The following is a 17,598-nucleotide window of genomic DNA, read 5'->3' on the forward strand; positions in this document are numbered from 1 at the left end:
CTTGCCATAATATAGACTTGACTGATTAACTCAAACGAATTTAAGAAAATAAATTCCACAAATGAACTTTAAACAAGGTACACCTGTTAATTGAAATGCATTCCAGGTGAATACCTCATGAGGCTGGTTGAGAGAATGCGAAGAGAGTGCAAAGCTGTCATCAGGGCAAAGGGTGGCTACTTTGAAAAATCTCAAATGTATTTTGATTTGTAAACCACTTTTTGGTTACTACATGATTCCATATGTGTTATTTCATATTTGTGATGTCTTCACTATTATTCTACAATGTAGAAAATAGTTTAAAATTTTTTTTAAAAACTCTGGAATGTCCAAACTTTTGACTGGTACTATACGTGTTAATATTGTACAGGTGACAATAATAGTGGCAAATACTTGTATGTTTATGGTTGTGATGCATATGCTGATAGTAATTATTTCTGAATAACGCAATGAATCTCTACTATTATATACTGTATATATTTTTTAAATGTACAGGGCGAGCATGTTTTTTAAATTTTAGGTGCTTTAACAATGTCAGAATTTTGTAGAGAACGCACACACGCGCACGCGCACGCACACACACACACTGTCATTTTTTAAACATTGATTTGTGGGTTACAACGAGCAAGGTTTTCGGTATGATATTTGTACATTTTTGTTGGGTAGTTATTATTAAATACTGTACCAGTTTCCTAATGAAAATAGTTAATTCAATTGCACGTCATCTTTATCATATTGAAAATGAATACATCACCGTAGTTGGAAATGAATTCCCCATAAACACCAGGACAGTGCATAGACTATTCTTTGACCTGGTTGTTATTTGAATCTGAAAGTCTCCATTAGAACACATCTCCTACTTTTATTACCCAATGATTACTGCATCGATCGGAAATAATGACCACTCCATAATTTATGGTGTCATATACATTTTTAAAGATCAAGTTCTGTCACTCCAAGATGGGGAGTAAACAAGTCCAAATTGAATCATTACATTGTGTGGAGACCCCATTGAATTTCTTTGAGATTTCAGACATTGTAGAGGACAAGAGAGAAATCTCTGGGCATCCAGATGGAAAAAAATAGAAAGTGCAGCTGCTGACATGAAAGGGCTGAAGATTATCAAAGAGATTTAAGAAAATAAATTGGCAGGCCGCTTGTAGGAGCATAGGATTATGGGGCAAGAAAAGCGTAAATGTTTAATGGCTATCCTGTTTTTTCATGGAAGGTGCTTGTTTGTCTTGGTTTATTTCTTGATAAGCACAAAGGAAAAGTAGGTTGCACACTCTCTCCCCCGCTCCCTCTCCTCTCAATTCCCCAACCCACTCATGCCATCTCTACGAAGTTCAAAAAGCAAGACTGAAAGTGAGAGGCCTTGGCCTATTAAAGTTAAGCCTCCATCTTTCCCAGAAGACCCTATTGGAATTCTTAAGCCATGGGATAGAAAATTCTCAGTGATTTCTTCTTTTTACTTACTTGAACAGAAAACAGGGTTTTTAGAGCTTGGCAACTTGGGATCTAAATGTTACACAACTGTAAAGGCCTAAGAGTCACTTGAATTGAGTGTGAGTCCAGTCCTTCTTTCTTTCTTTTTTTTCAATTGTGTCTTGATCTCCACTTTCACGGGGCACATTAAAGCTTTAGGTAAAAGCTTGATCTTGTAAACGAGTGAGTTGGTGAAATTATTTTTCTTAGCTGTTCTGAGAGGCGGTCAGGGTTTCATGTAAAATGAAGGGATTATAGAAGCAGACATTCTGATTCCCAATGAGGAGAATCCGTCCTCTGCTTATCACGACGCTAGCAGCTCGGGGTTACAGCACTTTCGAGGGGAGAAGTACAACCATATGAAGAAAAAAAAGCTTTCCTTACCCTATTGATTCCAATTCCAGATCAATTTGCTCTGCTCATCTGCATTTTAATATTGTCTGGAGAAATGTAACCACTATCAAATTCATAGACAGAGCTATAGAGGCAAAGACTGACAATCCATTGTATCAAAAGTATAGTTTCAACCATGTTTTGAGGTAATGCAGTGTTTGTTTACAAGTACATTGTTTAAAAAACAATGGAGTAAAGCAAACTTATATTTGGGGTTCTGATGGGGTGAACTAAGCTCATGATGCATTCACAAGTTACACTACATGACCAAATGTATGTGGACACGCGATCGTCAAAAATCTCATTGCAAAATCATGGTCATTAATATGGAGTTGGTCCGCCCTTTGCTTATATAACAGCCTCCACTCTTCTGGGAAGGCTTTCTACTAGATGTTGGAATATTGCTGCGGGGACTTGCTTCCATTCAGTCATAAAAGCATTAGTGAGGTCGAGCACTGACTTTGGGCGATTAGGCCTGGCTCGCAGTCGGCATTCCAATTCATCCCAAAGGTGTTCGATGGGGGTTGAGGTCAGGACTCTGCGCAGGCCAGTCAAGTTATTCCACACCGATCTCGACAAACCATTTCTGTACGGGGGCATTGTCATGCTGAAACAGGAAAGGGTTGGAAGCACAGAATCATCTAGAATGTCATTGTTAGCTGTAGAGTTAAGATTTCCGTTCACTGGAACTAAGGGGCCATCCCGAACCATGAAAAACAGCCCCAGACCATTATTCTTCCTCCACCAAACTGTATAGTTGGCACTATGCATTGGGGTGGGTAGCACTCTCCTGGCATCCACCAAACCCAGATTCGTCCTTCGGACTACCAGATAGTGAAGCGTGATTCCTCACTCCAGAGAACGCGTTTCCACTGCTCCAGAGTCCAATGGTGGTGAGCATTACACTCGGTAGTGAGTGTTGCAACCGAGGACAGACGATTTTTACACGCTACTCGCTTCAGCACTCGGAGGTCTCGTTCTGTGTGGCCTACCACTTTGCGGCTGAGCCGTTGTTGCTCCTAGACACTTCTACTTCACAATAACAGCACTTACAGTTGACCGGGGCATCTGTAGCAGGACAGAAATTTGACTAACTGACTTGTGGGAAAGGTAGCGTCCTATGACGGTGCCACGTTGAAAGTCACTGAGCTCCTCAGTGAGGCTATTCTACTGCCAATGTTTGTCTATGGAGATTGCATGGCAGGGGGCTCAACTTTATACACCTGTCAGCAACAGCTGTAGATGAAATATCAAAATCCACTCATTTGAAGGGGTGTCCACATACTTTTGTATATATAGTGTATATTATTTAAGAATCAATGGGTACATGTCATTCATTTAAAAGTAAAAAAATGGATGTAGCAATTGCAGATTGCCACTTTAAGGCAGGAGGACCAGTGATGAATGAAATCATGTTTGCCCATCATTCATGTTTGCCCATGTTTGCCCGTCAAAATCAAAATCAACAGTCAGTATCTGGTGTTTCCACCAGCAACATTAAGCACTGCAGTGCATCTCCTCCTCATGGACTGCATCAGATTTGCCAGTTCTTGCTGTGAGATGTTACCCCGCTCTTCCACCACGGCACCTGCAAGTTCCCGGACATTTCTGGGTGGAATGGCCTTAGCCCTCACCCTCTGATCCAACAGGTCCCAGACGTGCTCAATGGGATTGAGATCCGGACTCTTCGTTGGCCATGGCAGAACACTGGCATTCCTGTCTTGCAGGAAATCACGCACAGAACGAGCAGTATGGCTGGAGGCATTGTCATGTTGGAGGGTTATGACAGGAAGGGTACCACATGAGGGAGGAGGCTGTCTTCCCTGTAACGCACAGCATTGAGATTGCCTGCAATGACAACAAGCTCAGACTAATGATGCTGTGACACACCGCCCCAGACCATGACGGACTCGCCACCTCCAAATCGATCCCGCTCCAGAGTACAGACCTCGGTATAACGCTCATTCCTTCGATGATGAACGCAAATCAGACCATCACCCCTGGTGAGACAAAACCCTGACTCGTCGGTGAAGAGCAATTTTTGCCAGTCCTGTCTGGTCCAACTGACAGTGGGTTTGTTCCCATAGGTGATGTTGTTGCTGGTGATGTCTGGTGAGGACCTGCCTTTACAACAGGCCTACAAGCCCTCAGTCCAGCCTCTCAGCCTATTGCGGACAGTCTGAGCACTGATGGAGGGATTGTGCGTTCCTGGTGTAACTCGGGCAGTTGTTGCCATCCTGTACCTGTCCCGCAGGTGTGATGTTTGGATGTACAGATCCTGTACAGGTGTTGTTACACGTGGTCTGCCACTGCGAGGACGATCAGCTGTCCGTCCTGTCTCCCTGTAGTGCGGTCTTAGGCCTCTCACAGTACAGACATTGCATTTTATTGTCCTGGTCACATCTGCAGTCCTCATGCCTCCTTGCAGCATATCTAAGGCACGTTCACGCAGATGAGCAGCGACCTTGGGCATCTTTCTTTTGGTGTTTTTCAGAGTCAGTAGAAAGACCTCTTTAGTGTCCTAAGTTTTCATAACTGTGACCTTAATTGCCTACCATCTGTAAGCTGTTAGTGTCTTAACGATCGTTCCACAGGTGCATGTTCATTAATTGTTTATGGTTCATTGAACAAGCATGGGAAACCGAGTTTAAACCCTTTACAATGAAGATCTCTGAAGTTATTTGGATTTTGAAAGAAAGGGTCCTGAAATAGGGACGTTTCTTTTTTGAAGAGTTTATATACAGTGCCAGTCAAAAAGTTTGGACGCCTACTCATTCAAGGGTTTTTCTTTATTTTTTGTATTTTCTACATTGTAGAATAATAGTGAAGACATCAATACTATGAAATATCACATATGGAATCATGTAGTCACCACAAAAGTGTCATACAAATGATTCCTCTAAGTAGCCACACTTCGCAACATTGATGACAGCTTTGCACACTCTTGGCATTCTCTCAACCATCTCCACCTGGAATGCCTATCCAACAGTCTTGAATGAGTTTTTGGCTGCTTTTTCTTCACTCTGCGGTCCAACTCATCCCAAACCATGTCAATTGGGTTGAGGTCGGTTGATTGTGGAGGCCAGGTAATCTGATGCAGTACTCCATCACTCTCCTTCTTTGTCAAATAGCCCTTACACAACCTGGAGGTATGTTGGTTCATTGTCCTGTTGAAAAACAAATGGTAGTCACACTAAGAGCAAACCAGATGGGATGGCATATCGCTGTGGTAGCCACACTGGTTAAGTGTGCCTTGAATTCCAAATAAATCCCTGACAGTGTCACCATGAAAGCACCCCCACACATCACACCTCCTCCTACATGAGTATTCAGACCCTTTGCTACGAGACTCAAAATTGAGCTCAGGTGCATCCTGCTTCCATTGAACATCCTTGAGATCTTTCTACAACTTGATTGGAGTCCATCTGTGGTAAATTCAATTGGTTGGACATATTCCTTCAGACCACTCCAATTTAGCAGGGATTGTTGAAATTTTAACTGAAATATAAACTTCCAATTACGACCAGAAAGATAGCTGCTGGTCCACCCACTGTCAAATGTCAACTTGAAAGGAAATGTGTATTCTATTATCATCTATATTTCTATTATGTCAACAGGTCTCCAAGGAAGATTGACAGTTCAGTTTAATTTAAACAATTGATATTCTCACTCGAGTCAACATTATCTGATGTGTGGACCTCCAACCAGCTTTGCGATATCATTTGGAAAGGTGACATTTTATTTCACATTTTTAGTATCCATCAGCCAAAGCATGACACCCACCCTGTATTCAAGAGTACGCTGTGTCTAAACCGATGGTGGGGACAAAACAAATACCTCTGATGAAGTAGAATAGCTGCTGGGTTTTTCTACAAAACTGAAACACTGCTGGGTTTTATTGTTTAGAAAGGACATCCAGTCAACTTGACAACCGTGGGAAGCATTGGAGTCAACATGGGCCAGCATCCCTGTGGAACCCACTTGACATTTTGTAGAGTCCAATGCCCTGACGAATTGAGGGTGTTCTATGTATGGAAGGTTTAGTTCAAATCAATAAGGGGTGCAGTCAAAAAGTGATTCAAATCATATGGAACGACCCATACACTAGTTCAATAACAACACAGTTTATCCACAAAGTATTTATTACAAATAAATACACTGGCAGAGTCATGACATAATATGGTCTATGATGACCAAAATAAATAGATAGCAAGCATCGCTCTGTGGCCTAGCGGAGCGAATCCTGTGTCCACACATCACACTGAACTTGAAACACGGTAAGCACTGAACAGCGTAAGTGAGATCACATTTTCTCCTTTGGCATGAAATGCATGCAGCTCAGTGTAAAACAAACACTCCCCTCAAATACATTACAGTCAATTAAAAAGCACAGCCATTTTCCAAATTGTTAGCAAATTTGTTTATTAAAAAAAAAAGGAACTTAGTGTTTTTTCTTTACAATATATTTAAAAATAGATTATAAAAAAGTCAGTTTGCAATACTACAGTATTTCAACTATTTATGTACAGACCCATCCCACTGGGCACAGACATCAATTCAACATCTATTCCACGTTGGTTCAATGTCATTTTAAGAAATGATGTGGAAACAACATTGATCCAACCAGCGTGCACCCAAGTGGGAAATTACAGTACCAAGTGATTGGATACATCACAGAGAAAGGGGAGGTGTTACAGAGGCTATTCAGCTTTGACTGAATAACACCCCACGACCTCCTGGGAACATCATTCTGAACAGATGGGTGCACAACAGCACCCACGGGCAGACATAGCCTATAACAAATAGCTATCGAATGACTACAAGAGACTCTCAAATCAAAAAGGCACAAACGTTGACAGGATGATCATTAAATATCACAGTAAAATGTCTTTGAAAATTCACAATCTATTGACAGTTACCCCATCACATGGCACCCTGCAGTTGAAGGGGTAGGGACCTGGGGATTAGATTTGGTTAGTCAAACAAAGAACATGTCCAAATCATCCACATCACATGTCACATACCCTATAAAGAACTTTCCCCCTCCCATCCAGGTTCTCATGTCAGTTCATAGCCTAATTTCTGAAATGAAAGCCGGGGGGGAGACAGAGTGGTAGACTCACACGGAGGCATCTCCATCTGAAATCTAACATTTCCCCGACTCAAATAGACAAATAACAAGGAGTATAGGAGATTAACAAGCATGGTAGTATACCTACTTGAGTATACAATCTTGCCAGCAGACCGGACATAAGCTACTGAACAAATGTATTAGAACAATTCAGTCATGGATTGTATGTGTGCCATTCAGAGGGTGAACAGGGCAAGACAAAAATATTTAAGTGCGTTTGAACGGGGTCTGGTAGTAGGTTCCAGGCTCTCTGGTTTGTTTTTCACACTCGACACATAAAACAAAGAGATTTAGTCCTGGATCTAAGGTTTCAATTTCCTACATGTGACAATGTAAATACTGAACCAACAAAACAAAAGATAAGCCCTACAGAAATAACAAATTGGCTTCACAAATGACACATTTATTCAACTCCGCACGGGCAAAATGAACATTAAAATAACCTGAAGCTTTCCCACAAGAAATATGATGTCAGATCTATCCAAAACTATTTGCACATCTGACCCAAAACCACCAAATCAATTCATTTAGGCCCATAGTCAGTTCCCTTTCCCCCCACTGTATCCCCTCTGTCTCATGGTCTGCATAGGTGAGAAGATCATTAGGCCCCCAGAAAGACACAGCAAGAAGCTGCACTACAGTACGTCCACGAATAGAATCATACAAAAAGCGGCGGCCATAAACCTTGATAGATTATACGTGGCAGAACGTGGCCTATGATCAGCATGAGGTTCTCCCTGGTTGTCGCTTGCATTTAATTCACCCAACCACTCATTAAAATGCAAACTATGTAAATGGGGGGTGGGGGAATTAAGTGCGGTTTAAATGCAGACCGTCACGGTCTTCCTAACATTAGTACTTTAAATTGTAAATGAACGTGAGACAATAATAATCTGCCATTATAATGAGAATTTCAGCGTGCAGAAGATAATGATTACATTTATTTGATACATTGAGCTACACAAACGCAAATCCGGGAAATCCCATGAATTATGGATATTTAATTTGATCATAATTTCCTACACCCATCTGTCTACGTAAAAACAGTAAGGGCATGGAAATGATTTCCATGTCACCACTCTGCATACCAAGCATGTTTAGTGTGAAACTAAATGGAAAGGTGAGTGAAGTTTGGAAACACTTTATCAGAGGTAGTCAAACGGAAAACACCATATTCAATGTCAGTCTACAGTAGCCTATAGGCCTATCACTTGAAAAGCCGGTCATATATCAACCTCTGCTATTGGTCAATACAGCACAGATTAGAGACAGGCTACTAATGAACCTGCTATTGAACCTGCTACTCCTTTGTTCTCACAAAGGTTTAGTATACTAGCACACCGCTCTGTGCTAGGATGTCAATCACTCCATCTATCCATTATCTACAAGTGCTAGGCCTATATGGAGACACTTTGGAAATTGCTTAACATATTCAAGTGATAAACTTGGCAATTATTTAACTAAAACATGAATCTAGAAAAGATGATCGTAATCAGAACAGTAATACTTTCACTAAAGTAACTATAAGTAGCCTAAGCTAAAACACAGTTGGGTGTTGGCTGCAATCAAAGTTCAATGGATGTCCATTTAGCATCTCGCCACCATTACACCTGGGTCTAGCACAACCACTAATATGCACCATAATAGACTGATCGTAGCTTAAAGATTCCTCCCAAACATATTTCTGCCTCAAGAGCCCTTGATGCGGTGGTGAATATTGGTAAAACAACAACTTGTGCCAGCCTATCTATCCTACAGCTTTAGGAAACCACCCTCAAGTGACCCATCATTATCATAACTTTCCAGAGGTCCAATAGGTCAAAATAGCATCAAACAGTGAATTGAACAAAACAAGGCATCTCCTTCGCTTCGACATAACGGAAACCAACACGCATAGGCCTACATTGATACATATTATTAACCAGCCTGGTCTCATAGGCTAGACGTAACATAGTAAAAGGTAAATCCAGGACACTCAAATTAGTATGATAGGTTACGTTTCTTATGGTATGTATTAATTTGTGGAAGTCCACCATCCATTTCGTATGATATGTTACGAATTACAATTCATATTATGTTACGAATTTGCAAAACATACAATATGTTATGAAATTTGCTAAACATATGCTATGTTACGAATTCTCGCTAGGTGGCTAACAGCTGTTAAGAATTTGCAAAATGTACAATATCGATTGTCTCAGATTTACGTACAGAATAATACGAAATGCTCTGAGACCAGGTTGTATTAACCCATATTAAAATATAAATATAGCTATGATGAACACAACACGCAAGTAGATGGCATCTCTGTACAGCCTAGTGCAGGTGCCACAGATAAACTATAAATGTGAAGGATTAAATATATTAAATTATATTAAAATATTTGAATAGAAAAGCTGCCATGTGGTCAATATATGTTTGCTGAGTAAAATGGACTGAGCTCCATTTGAAAATACGGAAATGTCTGTTTGCTGAGGTATTAAACGTGTCTGAACTTGTTCAGGTATAACATTTTACTGCAATGCCTTGAAATTGGAATTTTGCAATTTTCTATATGTCTGAGCTCCAACAGAGACACTTTTTGTAACCTTCTGTTAAGTACATGAAATTAAGAACCAGAAAACAAGATACAGTACTTCCCTGTTAAGTCAGACTTAAGTCAGTCTGAGTGAGGGGGTAGGTTCCTGGCTCTCTGTTGGGGTAAGGGGAGGGGTACGGGGTTAAATGCTGTCTCACTGTGCTGTGCTGCCCTCTGCTGGTTGGGCTGCTCCCTGCTGCTGCTCCTTGTTCAGGATGATGCTGATGATGTCACCCTCATGTTCCTTCATGTGCTCCATCAGTCTCTCCTTGCTGGTAGACTCAAAGCCACAGATACAGCAGCAGAACAGCAGCACACAATACTCCATGCCGGCCCGGGACTGGACCCCCTCCATCCCGAGGGGGCTGTGCTGGGGGGCTTCACTCTGGGGGGCAGGCTCTCTGGAGGACCACTGGATGAGCTCTGTTGATGCCCCTGAGCCAGCTCCCACGCTGTCCACTGGGATTCCTGCTAGAGGGGCTGGGTCCCCCTTCCCACCCTGCACCACACCTGACTGCTCTGCCACTGCCTCCCCCACTGCTGAAACCTTCTGCGGGGCACTAGGGGAACTACAGCCAGGGAGAAAGAGCAGGTTCACCATCAAGACAAAGACATGACCCTACACATCCCTGTTCAATGGGACCCAAACACAGGCTTCATTCTGACCAGAAGCTTTTCAGATGGTAAAGGCAGACCATTAAAACTCCAATCCCCATCACCCCCTACTCACCGGCCGCTCTGGGAGATGGCCTCGTTGATGGCTTTGTTCACCTGCTCATAGTTGTAGTTCTGATCGCCAGCGTGCTTCCACATGTGAGACTTGAGGGACGGAGGGTGACTGCACACATAGCCACACAGTGAACACCTGAAAAACCAAAAGGAGTAAGTGAGAGTGGGGAAGACGAAGAGAGAAAAGAAAGGGCTCAAGTCTGCAGCAGAAGCAGCTGATTTAATATGCTACTCGGGGTTCACAATAATCCCCTCAACTCCATTATATCAAAAGGGATCAGCTGCACTAAAGACTCCGCAGGGAAAGACCTAGTGGCACACATGCTCTGATACTGCTTATCTGTACTGCTCTACATTATGCTCCAGCCAACTCTACATACCCAGACATCCTCCATATCGACGCTAAAAGGAGAGTTCAGTAGGAGTTCTTTCTGATGGTCGATGAGATGGGTTCTTCTTACACTTCAGCTTTTTCCTCCATCCCCACACTCTTTCGAAGCACATTGGCTTACTTTCTCTACCTCTCCCACTCCCCTGCCCAGGTCTTCCCTCTATGACCCTGAGCCGGTCCTCACCTGTACCTCTCCAGAAGCTGAACCCTGACCTGGTCCTCACCTGTACTGCTCCAGTAGCTGGACAGCCTGGTGCTCCTGGGGATGTCTCCTCATGTGGCTCTTCAGGCTGTTCATGTTGGTCGTGGCAAAGTCACAGCTGCAGCACCTATAGTACCAGAGAGTGGGCCAGAGTTGGAGGGAATATCTCTGTACAGGACTAGTTGTTTGACAGTTTGTGTTGTGCTCGGCTGTTTAAGCTCGGTTTACTATTCTGTTTCGGCTGGTACAGCAGGAAAGGCCTGGAGGGCCACATTGTTGCCTTGGCGGCTATTTTGTTGCGAAGCTCAAAGTGTAACTGGAAGCACAACGTTCAGAGATGCGATACACTGTGTGGCTCAAATGGATAAGATGGCCTTAGTTAAAAGGCGTGCGCTTCTCTGTGGAACGGTCTGAAGTGTGTCAAGGATACCAAAGCATAAGGGTAGAAAGACTGCACTCCCTTGTATGAAAGAGCTCTATTGAGGGTCTATAGTGGGAAAACATCAAAACAAACTAGATGTGTGTCTGTGTGTGGCGTTAGAGAATAAGACCCCCCCCCAGACATCTGGCGGCGCCTCGAGAACAGGGCCGATCCACTTACACGGGTGCTGTGGTGTGAGAAATACTCCAATGTTAATCTTTAACTAACACTCACTGCCCCCTGCTGGAGATCTGCATCATAACATTGACATTCTATTTTATTCATGGGTTTGAGTGAGCAATAGGATTATGTCATCGGAAACATGGAAAGCGGTGAATTTCTGGATGACTAAAAATGAACCTAGACTAGTTTGAGCGGAATCATCTGTCGGGCAGCAAGAGCACGCAGCTCTCAACTGGTTGTCGCGTGGAGCACCTCACAGAAGAACGACGCAGGTAGGTAAGACGTTTAGGTAAGACCTGTGAATGCTAACTAAAGCAACAATGGGTATGCAGACACGGTCCCAAGTCTCGGTTGAATCTTTGCGCTGCGCAATTCAGTCATCACAAAAAAATTACTTCTTGGTGACTGCAAAGTCGGCCTACCTGGCAGAATGATATCATGATGATTAGTATCAATCGGGAGGGCATTGGTTTTTCAAACCCTATATTGTACAGTACAGAAATACCACTAGGCAAACAATGCCTAACACCCTCCCCAAAATATTTACCAGACCTAAAAAATTGTCTACTGATGTGATTTAAATCATTGTTGTGGAATTAGAACATTGAATTGTTTTGTTTTTTTAAAAAAAAAGAAAAAAAGAAGTGTGATTTTGAGAGTGAAAACCTGAACAAATTCAGAAACCTGGAAAAACAAAAACGGAATTAAGCAAAATATTAAACAGATTTTATAAGGCCCAACAACTGTAGCCTTCTTGAGCAAAGGTCTTATATTTTACCTCAAAACAATCAATGTGAATATGATATTGTCAAGTTCAAATTGTATTATGTGTGTATCCTCCATACACACATAATACAATTTGAACTTGACAATAATGGGTTATTATAGGCTAGCTTGCTCATCCCACAAATTAAAGATAAAAAAAATCACCTGATATTGTAATTATGCACGCATCACCAACTATCCTGTGAGATATTGGCCCGGGCCAGTATTTTTGCCCCCAATTCAGGCCAGTAGCTTTTAGTTGGCACTGGCCTAGTGTGCCACTGGCAAATTTACTTGAATGTCAAGTCCTAAGGAATCCAGCCTGCAATCATGACGAATCCTATTGACCTTATTAAAAACACACAGACAGTAGACACCCAGCACCAACCTGTAAGGCTTGTCAGAGTTATGGATCCTCCGGTGGTTCCGAACTCCAACGTAAGTGGAGCTGGTGTAATCACACACGTCACATTTGTACACCTTCTGCGAACTGATGGAGTCTGGAGAGTGGAACAAAAGTACACATTAAATACTGTGGACAAAGGATGCGGTACCAATAAAATGAACCACCCAAAACGGGTAGTGGAGAGGAGAGTTGGTGAGAAATCTTTGATCAAAGGTAAAAAGACTGATCGTGTTTGGTCAAGTTGGAAAATGCACTTGGTGCAGCGCTCACCATTAAAAACATTTTATTCAAGCTTTTATTTTTTAAATTTTTTTATTAAAGGCTTGACGGTTCAGAAAAAGGCCATTGATGAAGGCCAAAATATCAAGCTTTTAATAGTTGCCAAAACAAAAACACATTTTTAATGGTGAGCGAGCATCGCCCCTTTCACTTTTCCAATTAATTAAACGTTTTTTTGGGGTTGCATCTCGACTCGCGTTGGTCGAGCGCCCTCCATTGGAAAAACACATTTGACACATTTCCTCACCATCGTCTGTCATCTTTACAGATCCCTCCACGGTGGCCGTGGTTTCAGTGACAGGGGTTGGTGTTGCGCCGGTGTCGCCCAAACCGTGCTGGTCTGTCTCGTGGTTCCTCAGCTGACTCTGAGGAAAGCGTCAGTGATAAAAGAACAAGTAAAAACTTAATGAGATCTTCTAGGGCTGAACATAAAGCACACAGGCTACCCTCACCTCTCCTAACAAAAATAAAAAAAGATATCCGATAACTATGGAGTTCAAAACCCCACAGAATTCTATGATGGACTTAATGAGGTCTGCAGAAACGGGCGAGGCGTCTCATTAAAGTAATGAAATCAATAGGCTCGTTCTCTACTCCCTGAATCAAACTAAACTTCCCCTGCTGCACTGCACCAACCAGCACTATGCTGCAGAAAAAAACTTCCATCTCAACTCTCACTTCTACAATCAGTTCATCTCATCTTATCTTTATGACCGTAATTTGGGTCATCGAGAAACAAAAACTCAAGAGCAATATTCTCTCCTAGAGGAGGCGCCACTTCAATAATAAATCTCTTATCAGGGACAATGAGGCACACAGTCTGTCCTAATATCTCTCTCTTCAGTCTTTCTACTCACTTTGTAATAAAAGGCCTCAGTACACTCCTTGCAGTGGTACATCCTGGTCTTGCAGTGGTTGATCATGTGGCTCTCTAGATCTTTGCTGTCCAGGGCAATGTGTTCACAGATGGGACACTGGTAGGGCTGTCTCTGGCGGTGTACTCGCAGGTGCTGCTTGATGTAGCCCTTGTTCCCACTACTGTAGCGACACAGGCGACAGTGGTAGGGCCTCTCGCTGCCAGGGATGTAGTCCACCAGACCCCCACAAGGGTTACCTGGGTCCCCCCCTCCACAGGCGCTGACCTCCCCAGCGTGCTGGCTCTGGGCGTTGTCCTGGAGTTCCTTCAGGATGTCCTCGTCCGTGGCATTCTGGTCCGAGCGCTCCTTTAGCCTCTCTATGACCGTCAGCAGGGACAGGCTGATGCCAGCCTTGGCGGGGCCCTCGGCCAGCCCGTCCTCTCTGGACCCCTGCAACTCCAGGTCTACCAGCGCTGCCCCCACGCTGCCCATGCCGGTCAGCTCCTCTACTGCTGCAGGGGCTCTGTCGGCTGCTACTGCTGCAGCCGTGGCCATCTCCAGGAGCCACTGGCCCGTGTCAGGGCTCTGAGAGCCCTGACCCACGATGCTCCTGATGTGCTCCGCGGTCCTCATGGGCATGGTCACCAGGGCTTCAGCGGCCAGGGAGTGAAGCCTCAGAGACTCAGAGTGGGTCCTCCTGCGGGCTGGGGGAGCGTTCTCATCACGTGGAGGGTCTGTGGTGGTCTGCTGCCTCTCACTGTTGCTCCAGCCAATCACCACCTCCTGCTGCCCGTCCTTGTCAACAAACATTGGCTGGTTCTCCACATGGCCCGCCTCCTCTGCAGCCAGCAGGCTCTTGTCTCTGCCCACCTCTGGGCTGTGGAGGATGGGGAGGGGCTGGGTAGCCACAGGTTCCTCTGCGCAGGGCAGTCGTTCCACTATGACATTGACATGGTCTGCACTGTTGGGGCTGCAGCTGATGATCTTCTGGGCTGACGACAGGAGGCTGTCTGTTGTACTGGTAATATGACAACAGTCCTGCATAGGTTCCACCTCAGTCTCTGTGGTCACCTGTACCTCCAACATTGGTTCCTCAGTGACAGGGTCTTTAGAGGGATATGGCCCCTCCACTGGGCTCTCCTCTGTGATTGGTTCTGTCACGGCCTCATTCCCACATTCCGCCACAGGGGCACAGAGGTCGATCTGGAATGTGGACATCTTGTTGAGGTTCTGAGATTTCTCTGGGACCGGGGTGAGGACTACTATTGCTTCTTCTGCAGGAGGAACTACAGGAGGTGCTGGTGCCACTGCCTCGTCCTCAAAGATAGGGTAAGAGCAGTCCACCAGACCTGCGTGCTTCCATGCATGGGTCTTTAACATTCGCTGCTGTCCACACACATAGCTGCAGATCAGGCAGCGGTACATCCCATACTCCTCATAGCTGTACCACTTCTTCTTAGCAGGGATCTCCTCAGCACAGTCCATGGCAGTTTTGAACGCAGCCTCCTCCACACTACCCCCCATCCGTAACACCTCATTTCCCTCGCTGGCCTGCTGGCCTGATACAGGGTTCTTGTTAGAGTTGCTGCAGTCAAAGTGGAGCCTGACATGGGCCTCTAGCTCCTCTTGGTGGCTGGAGGTGAAGCGACACTCAGAACACATGAGGATGAGGTCACTGTGCTGCTCATCGTGCTGCCGCAGGTGCTCCTTCAGCAGGCTCAAGGTCGGGGACAGGAACCGACACAGGCTGCACTGGTAACAGGTGATGGTCCTACTGCTGCCAGCGGGTGCACTGTTGTCTGGCTGGATTTTCTGATCTTTCACCTCTTCCTCCAACTCCCGGGCTCTCTTGCAGGGGGAGGACCCACCACTGCCCTCCCTGATCTCTGGGACTCTGGCGGAGGCACAGGACATGAGGGCTCTCTTCTTCCCAGCCAGGGTGAATCGACGCGGGCGCTTCTCCACGATCTTGCTGAGCTTCTCAATCACCTCGATGAGGGAGTCTGCAGCCTGTTTCTGCTGCTGCCCCTGGTCATCATCACTAGGCTCCATCAGGGTACCTGGGGGCGTTTCCACCCTTTCAGAGATGAAGACAGACTCTTGTTGGCCTCTAGAGTGGGGGACCAAGATGGCAACTCCACTGCTGTCCTCCATGCCTGTAAAAAGCAAAACAAGCCTGTTAAAACTACCACAATCAGCTTTGCATGCATAGCACAGAAATATGATCATGGCTCGTAAACTCTGTTAATGGGTCTCCTGCAGATATCGTGTTGCTATCTTTGCAAATGTACTTCTTTCCATCTTAGTCACACACAAACAAATGTGTTTAGGCTTACACTGAAAAAGAAACCTGTTGTGTTACTGTTTTTGGCAGTGTGCAAAACACAGCAGGGGTCACAGAGTACAGTACTGAACATGGAAAGTCCCAATCAGAGTTATTTAGTTTTACCATCCAAGTATTCTAGTTGATAGAAAACGCTGTGGTAATTCAGTCAAGCGGATCAATGATAATTGAATAAGGATGCAGGGTTATTTTCCAGTGTCACAGAGGAAGACATTCCTGTGGTTAAGCACATAATGTCTGCAATTGGTACCACACTTTCCCCTTTGACCGCAATCCAGGTTCCCTTTTCTTTGGGTTCTGCTTTTAAGGAATAGCCTAGGCCTTAATATCTCTGAACCTTCTGCAGTACTGTAACGTTACTACCTAGTGCTCCTTCTGTAAAAGTGACAAAGACCTTGGGTAGGCAAATAGTTGCTCGTGCAATCCACAAACTGCAGTATATTATGGGAATGTTCAAATCAAAGATATTCAAATAAGGTTTTTGCTAGGGTTTGGTAGCCAACTTGTTAGCAGACCACTTTGGCTTAGTAACTAGCTAACTAGTTGAACAGGGACATCGATATGTGTGCATGACTAGGAGGACTGCCCTCTGACAGAACGGGCTATTAATAACATTTCATTCACCGAGGCGTGGTGGGTTGACTCTGCCTCTGGCTAGCTCACGAAAGCAAAATAATGATCTGTAAAAGATTATAGCTAGCTAACTTAGCTAGCAAAATGGCATGTTCCATAGCCACAACAATCGCGCAGCTGTGTCGAGAACATGGAGTCCAACGATAGAGACATGCATTATTTATCTGGAAAAGGGGGCAGGACATGCACTGCACATGACAACAAGCCAACCGCTTGACTATAAGCTAAGCTAGCAGTAGCACACGAGTCTCTCACCCAACGCACTGTAAAAGATATCTAGCTATTCAATGTGCTTCTTGTTTAATAAATACCAAAGCAAAGGGTCATGCGACTTGTATGTGTCAGTTAGCTAAGTACTTACTGAACCGGCAAATCTGAAAGATCTTTGGCCTCAGAACAAAATACAAAAAATATGCTTTATCCTTTATCAATAAAGGTGGCCTGTCTCTCACACTGTAAAATGGCGAGGATGGAGCGCTGATCACGTGACTCCAGCCTAACTGGTCAGGTGACCAAGATGGAATCTGTCGTAATTTGAGACAGAATCAGAGTCCCACAAAAAATCCATTGAACAGTTACTGGACAGCATTGGTTTATGAGTATGTAATATGGGTGAATTCACAAGTAATCTGCCTTAGTATAATGCAATCAAGCCCAAAATGTAAACGCATATCAAACGGAGGTAAAGTGCAGGTGCAGCTCTGTCACTGAGAAGCTAAAATTCAATGTGCTTTGTAGTGCATAATGACCTTAATTTATCTTCCAAATATATTTTAAATCTAAAACTTGCTCTTCAATTTA

At 44.2% G+C, this 17,598-nt stretch overlaps 1 protein-coding gene across 1 annotated transcript; it reads right to left on the bottom strand.

The window, feature by feature from the left end:
- Positions 1 to 6,283: 6,283 nt before the first annotated feature.
- LOC139411348 (zinc finger protein 507-like) lies at positions 6,284 to 17,256 on the bottom strand. Its single transcript, XM_071157609.1, has 7 exons — positions 17,159 to 17,256; positions 13,821 to 15,976; positions 13,211 to 13,328; positions 12,667 to 12,778; positions 10,932 to 11,036; positions 10,318 to 10,452; positions 6,284 to 10,156 (listed from the first exon to the last, which is right to left on the bottom strand). Exons 2-7 carry the CDS (start codon positions 15,972 to 15,974, stop codon positions 9,742 to 9,744), a joined length of 3,039 nt encoding a protein of 1,012 aa, XP_071013710.1. The 5' UTR covers positions 15,975 to 15,976; positions 17,159 to 17,256; the 3' UTR covers positions 6,284 to 9,741.
- Positions 17,257 to 17,598: the final 342 nt, after the last annotated feature.

The sequence above is a fragment of the Oncorhynchus clarkii genome, chromosome 6 (genome assembly GCF_045791955.1).
Source record: "Oncorhynchus clarkii lewisi isolate Uvic-CL-2024 chromosome 6, UVic_Ocla_1.0, whole genome shotgun sequence".
Classification (NCBI taxonomy): domain Eukaryota; kingdom Metazoa; phylum Chordata; class Actinopteri; order Salmoniformes; family Salmonidae; genus Oncorhynchus; species Oncorhynchus clarkii.

Excerpts from the sequence above, each read along its gene's own strand:
- LOC139411348 (XM_071157609.1), bottom strand. The coding sequence starts at position 15,974 with ATGGAGGACAGCAGTGGAGTTGCCATCTTGGTCCCCCACTCTAGAGGC. Across the intron at positions 13,329-13,820 it reads CTGAGGCCTTTTATTACAAA|AGTCAGCTGAGGAACCACGA; the intron begins GTGAGTAGAAAG and ends CGCTTTCCTCAG. Across the intron at positions 10,453-10,931 it reads CAGCTACTGGAGCAGTACAG|GTGTTCACTGTGTGGCTATG; the intron begins GTGAGGACCAGG and ends TTGGTTTTTCAG.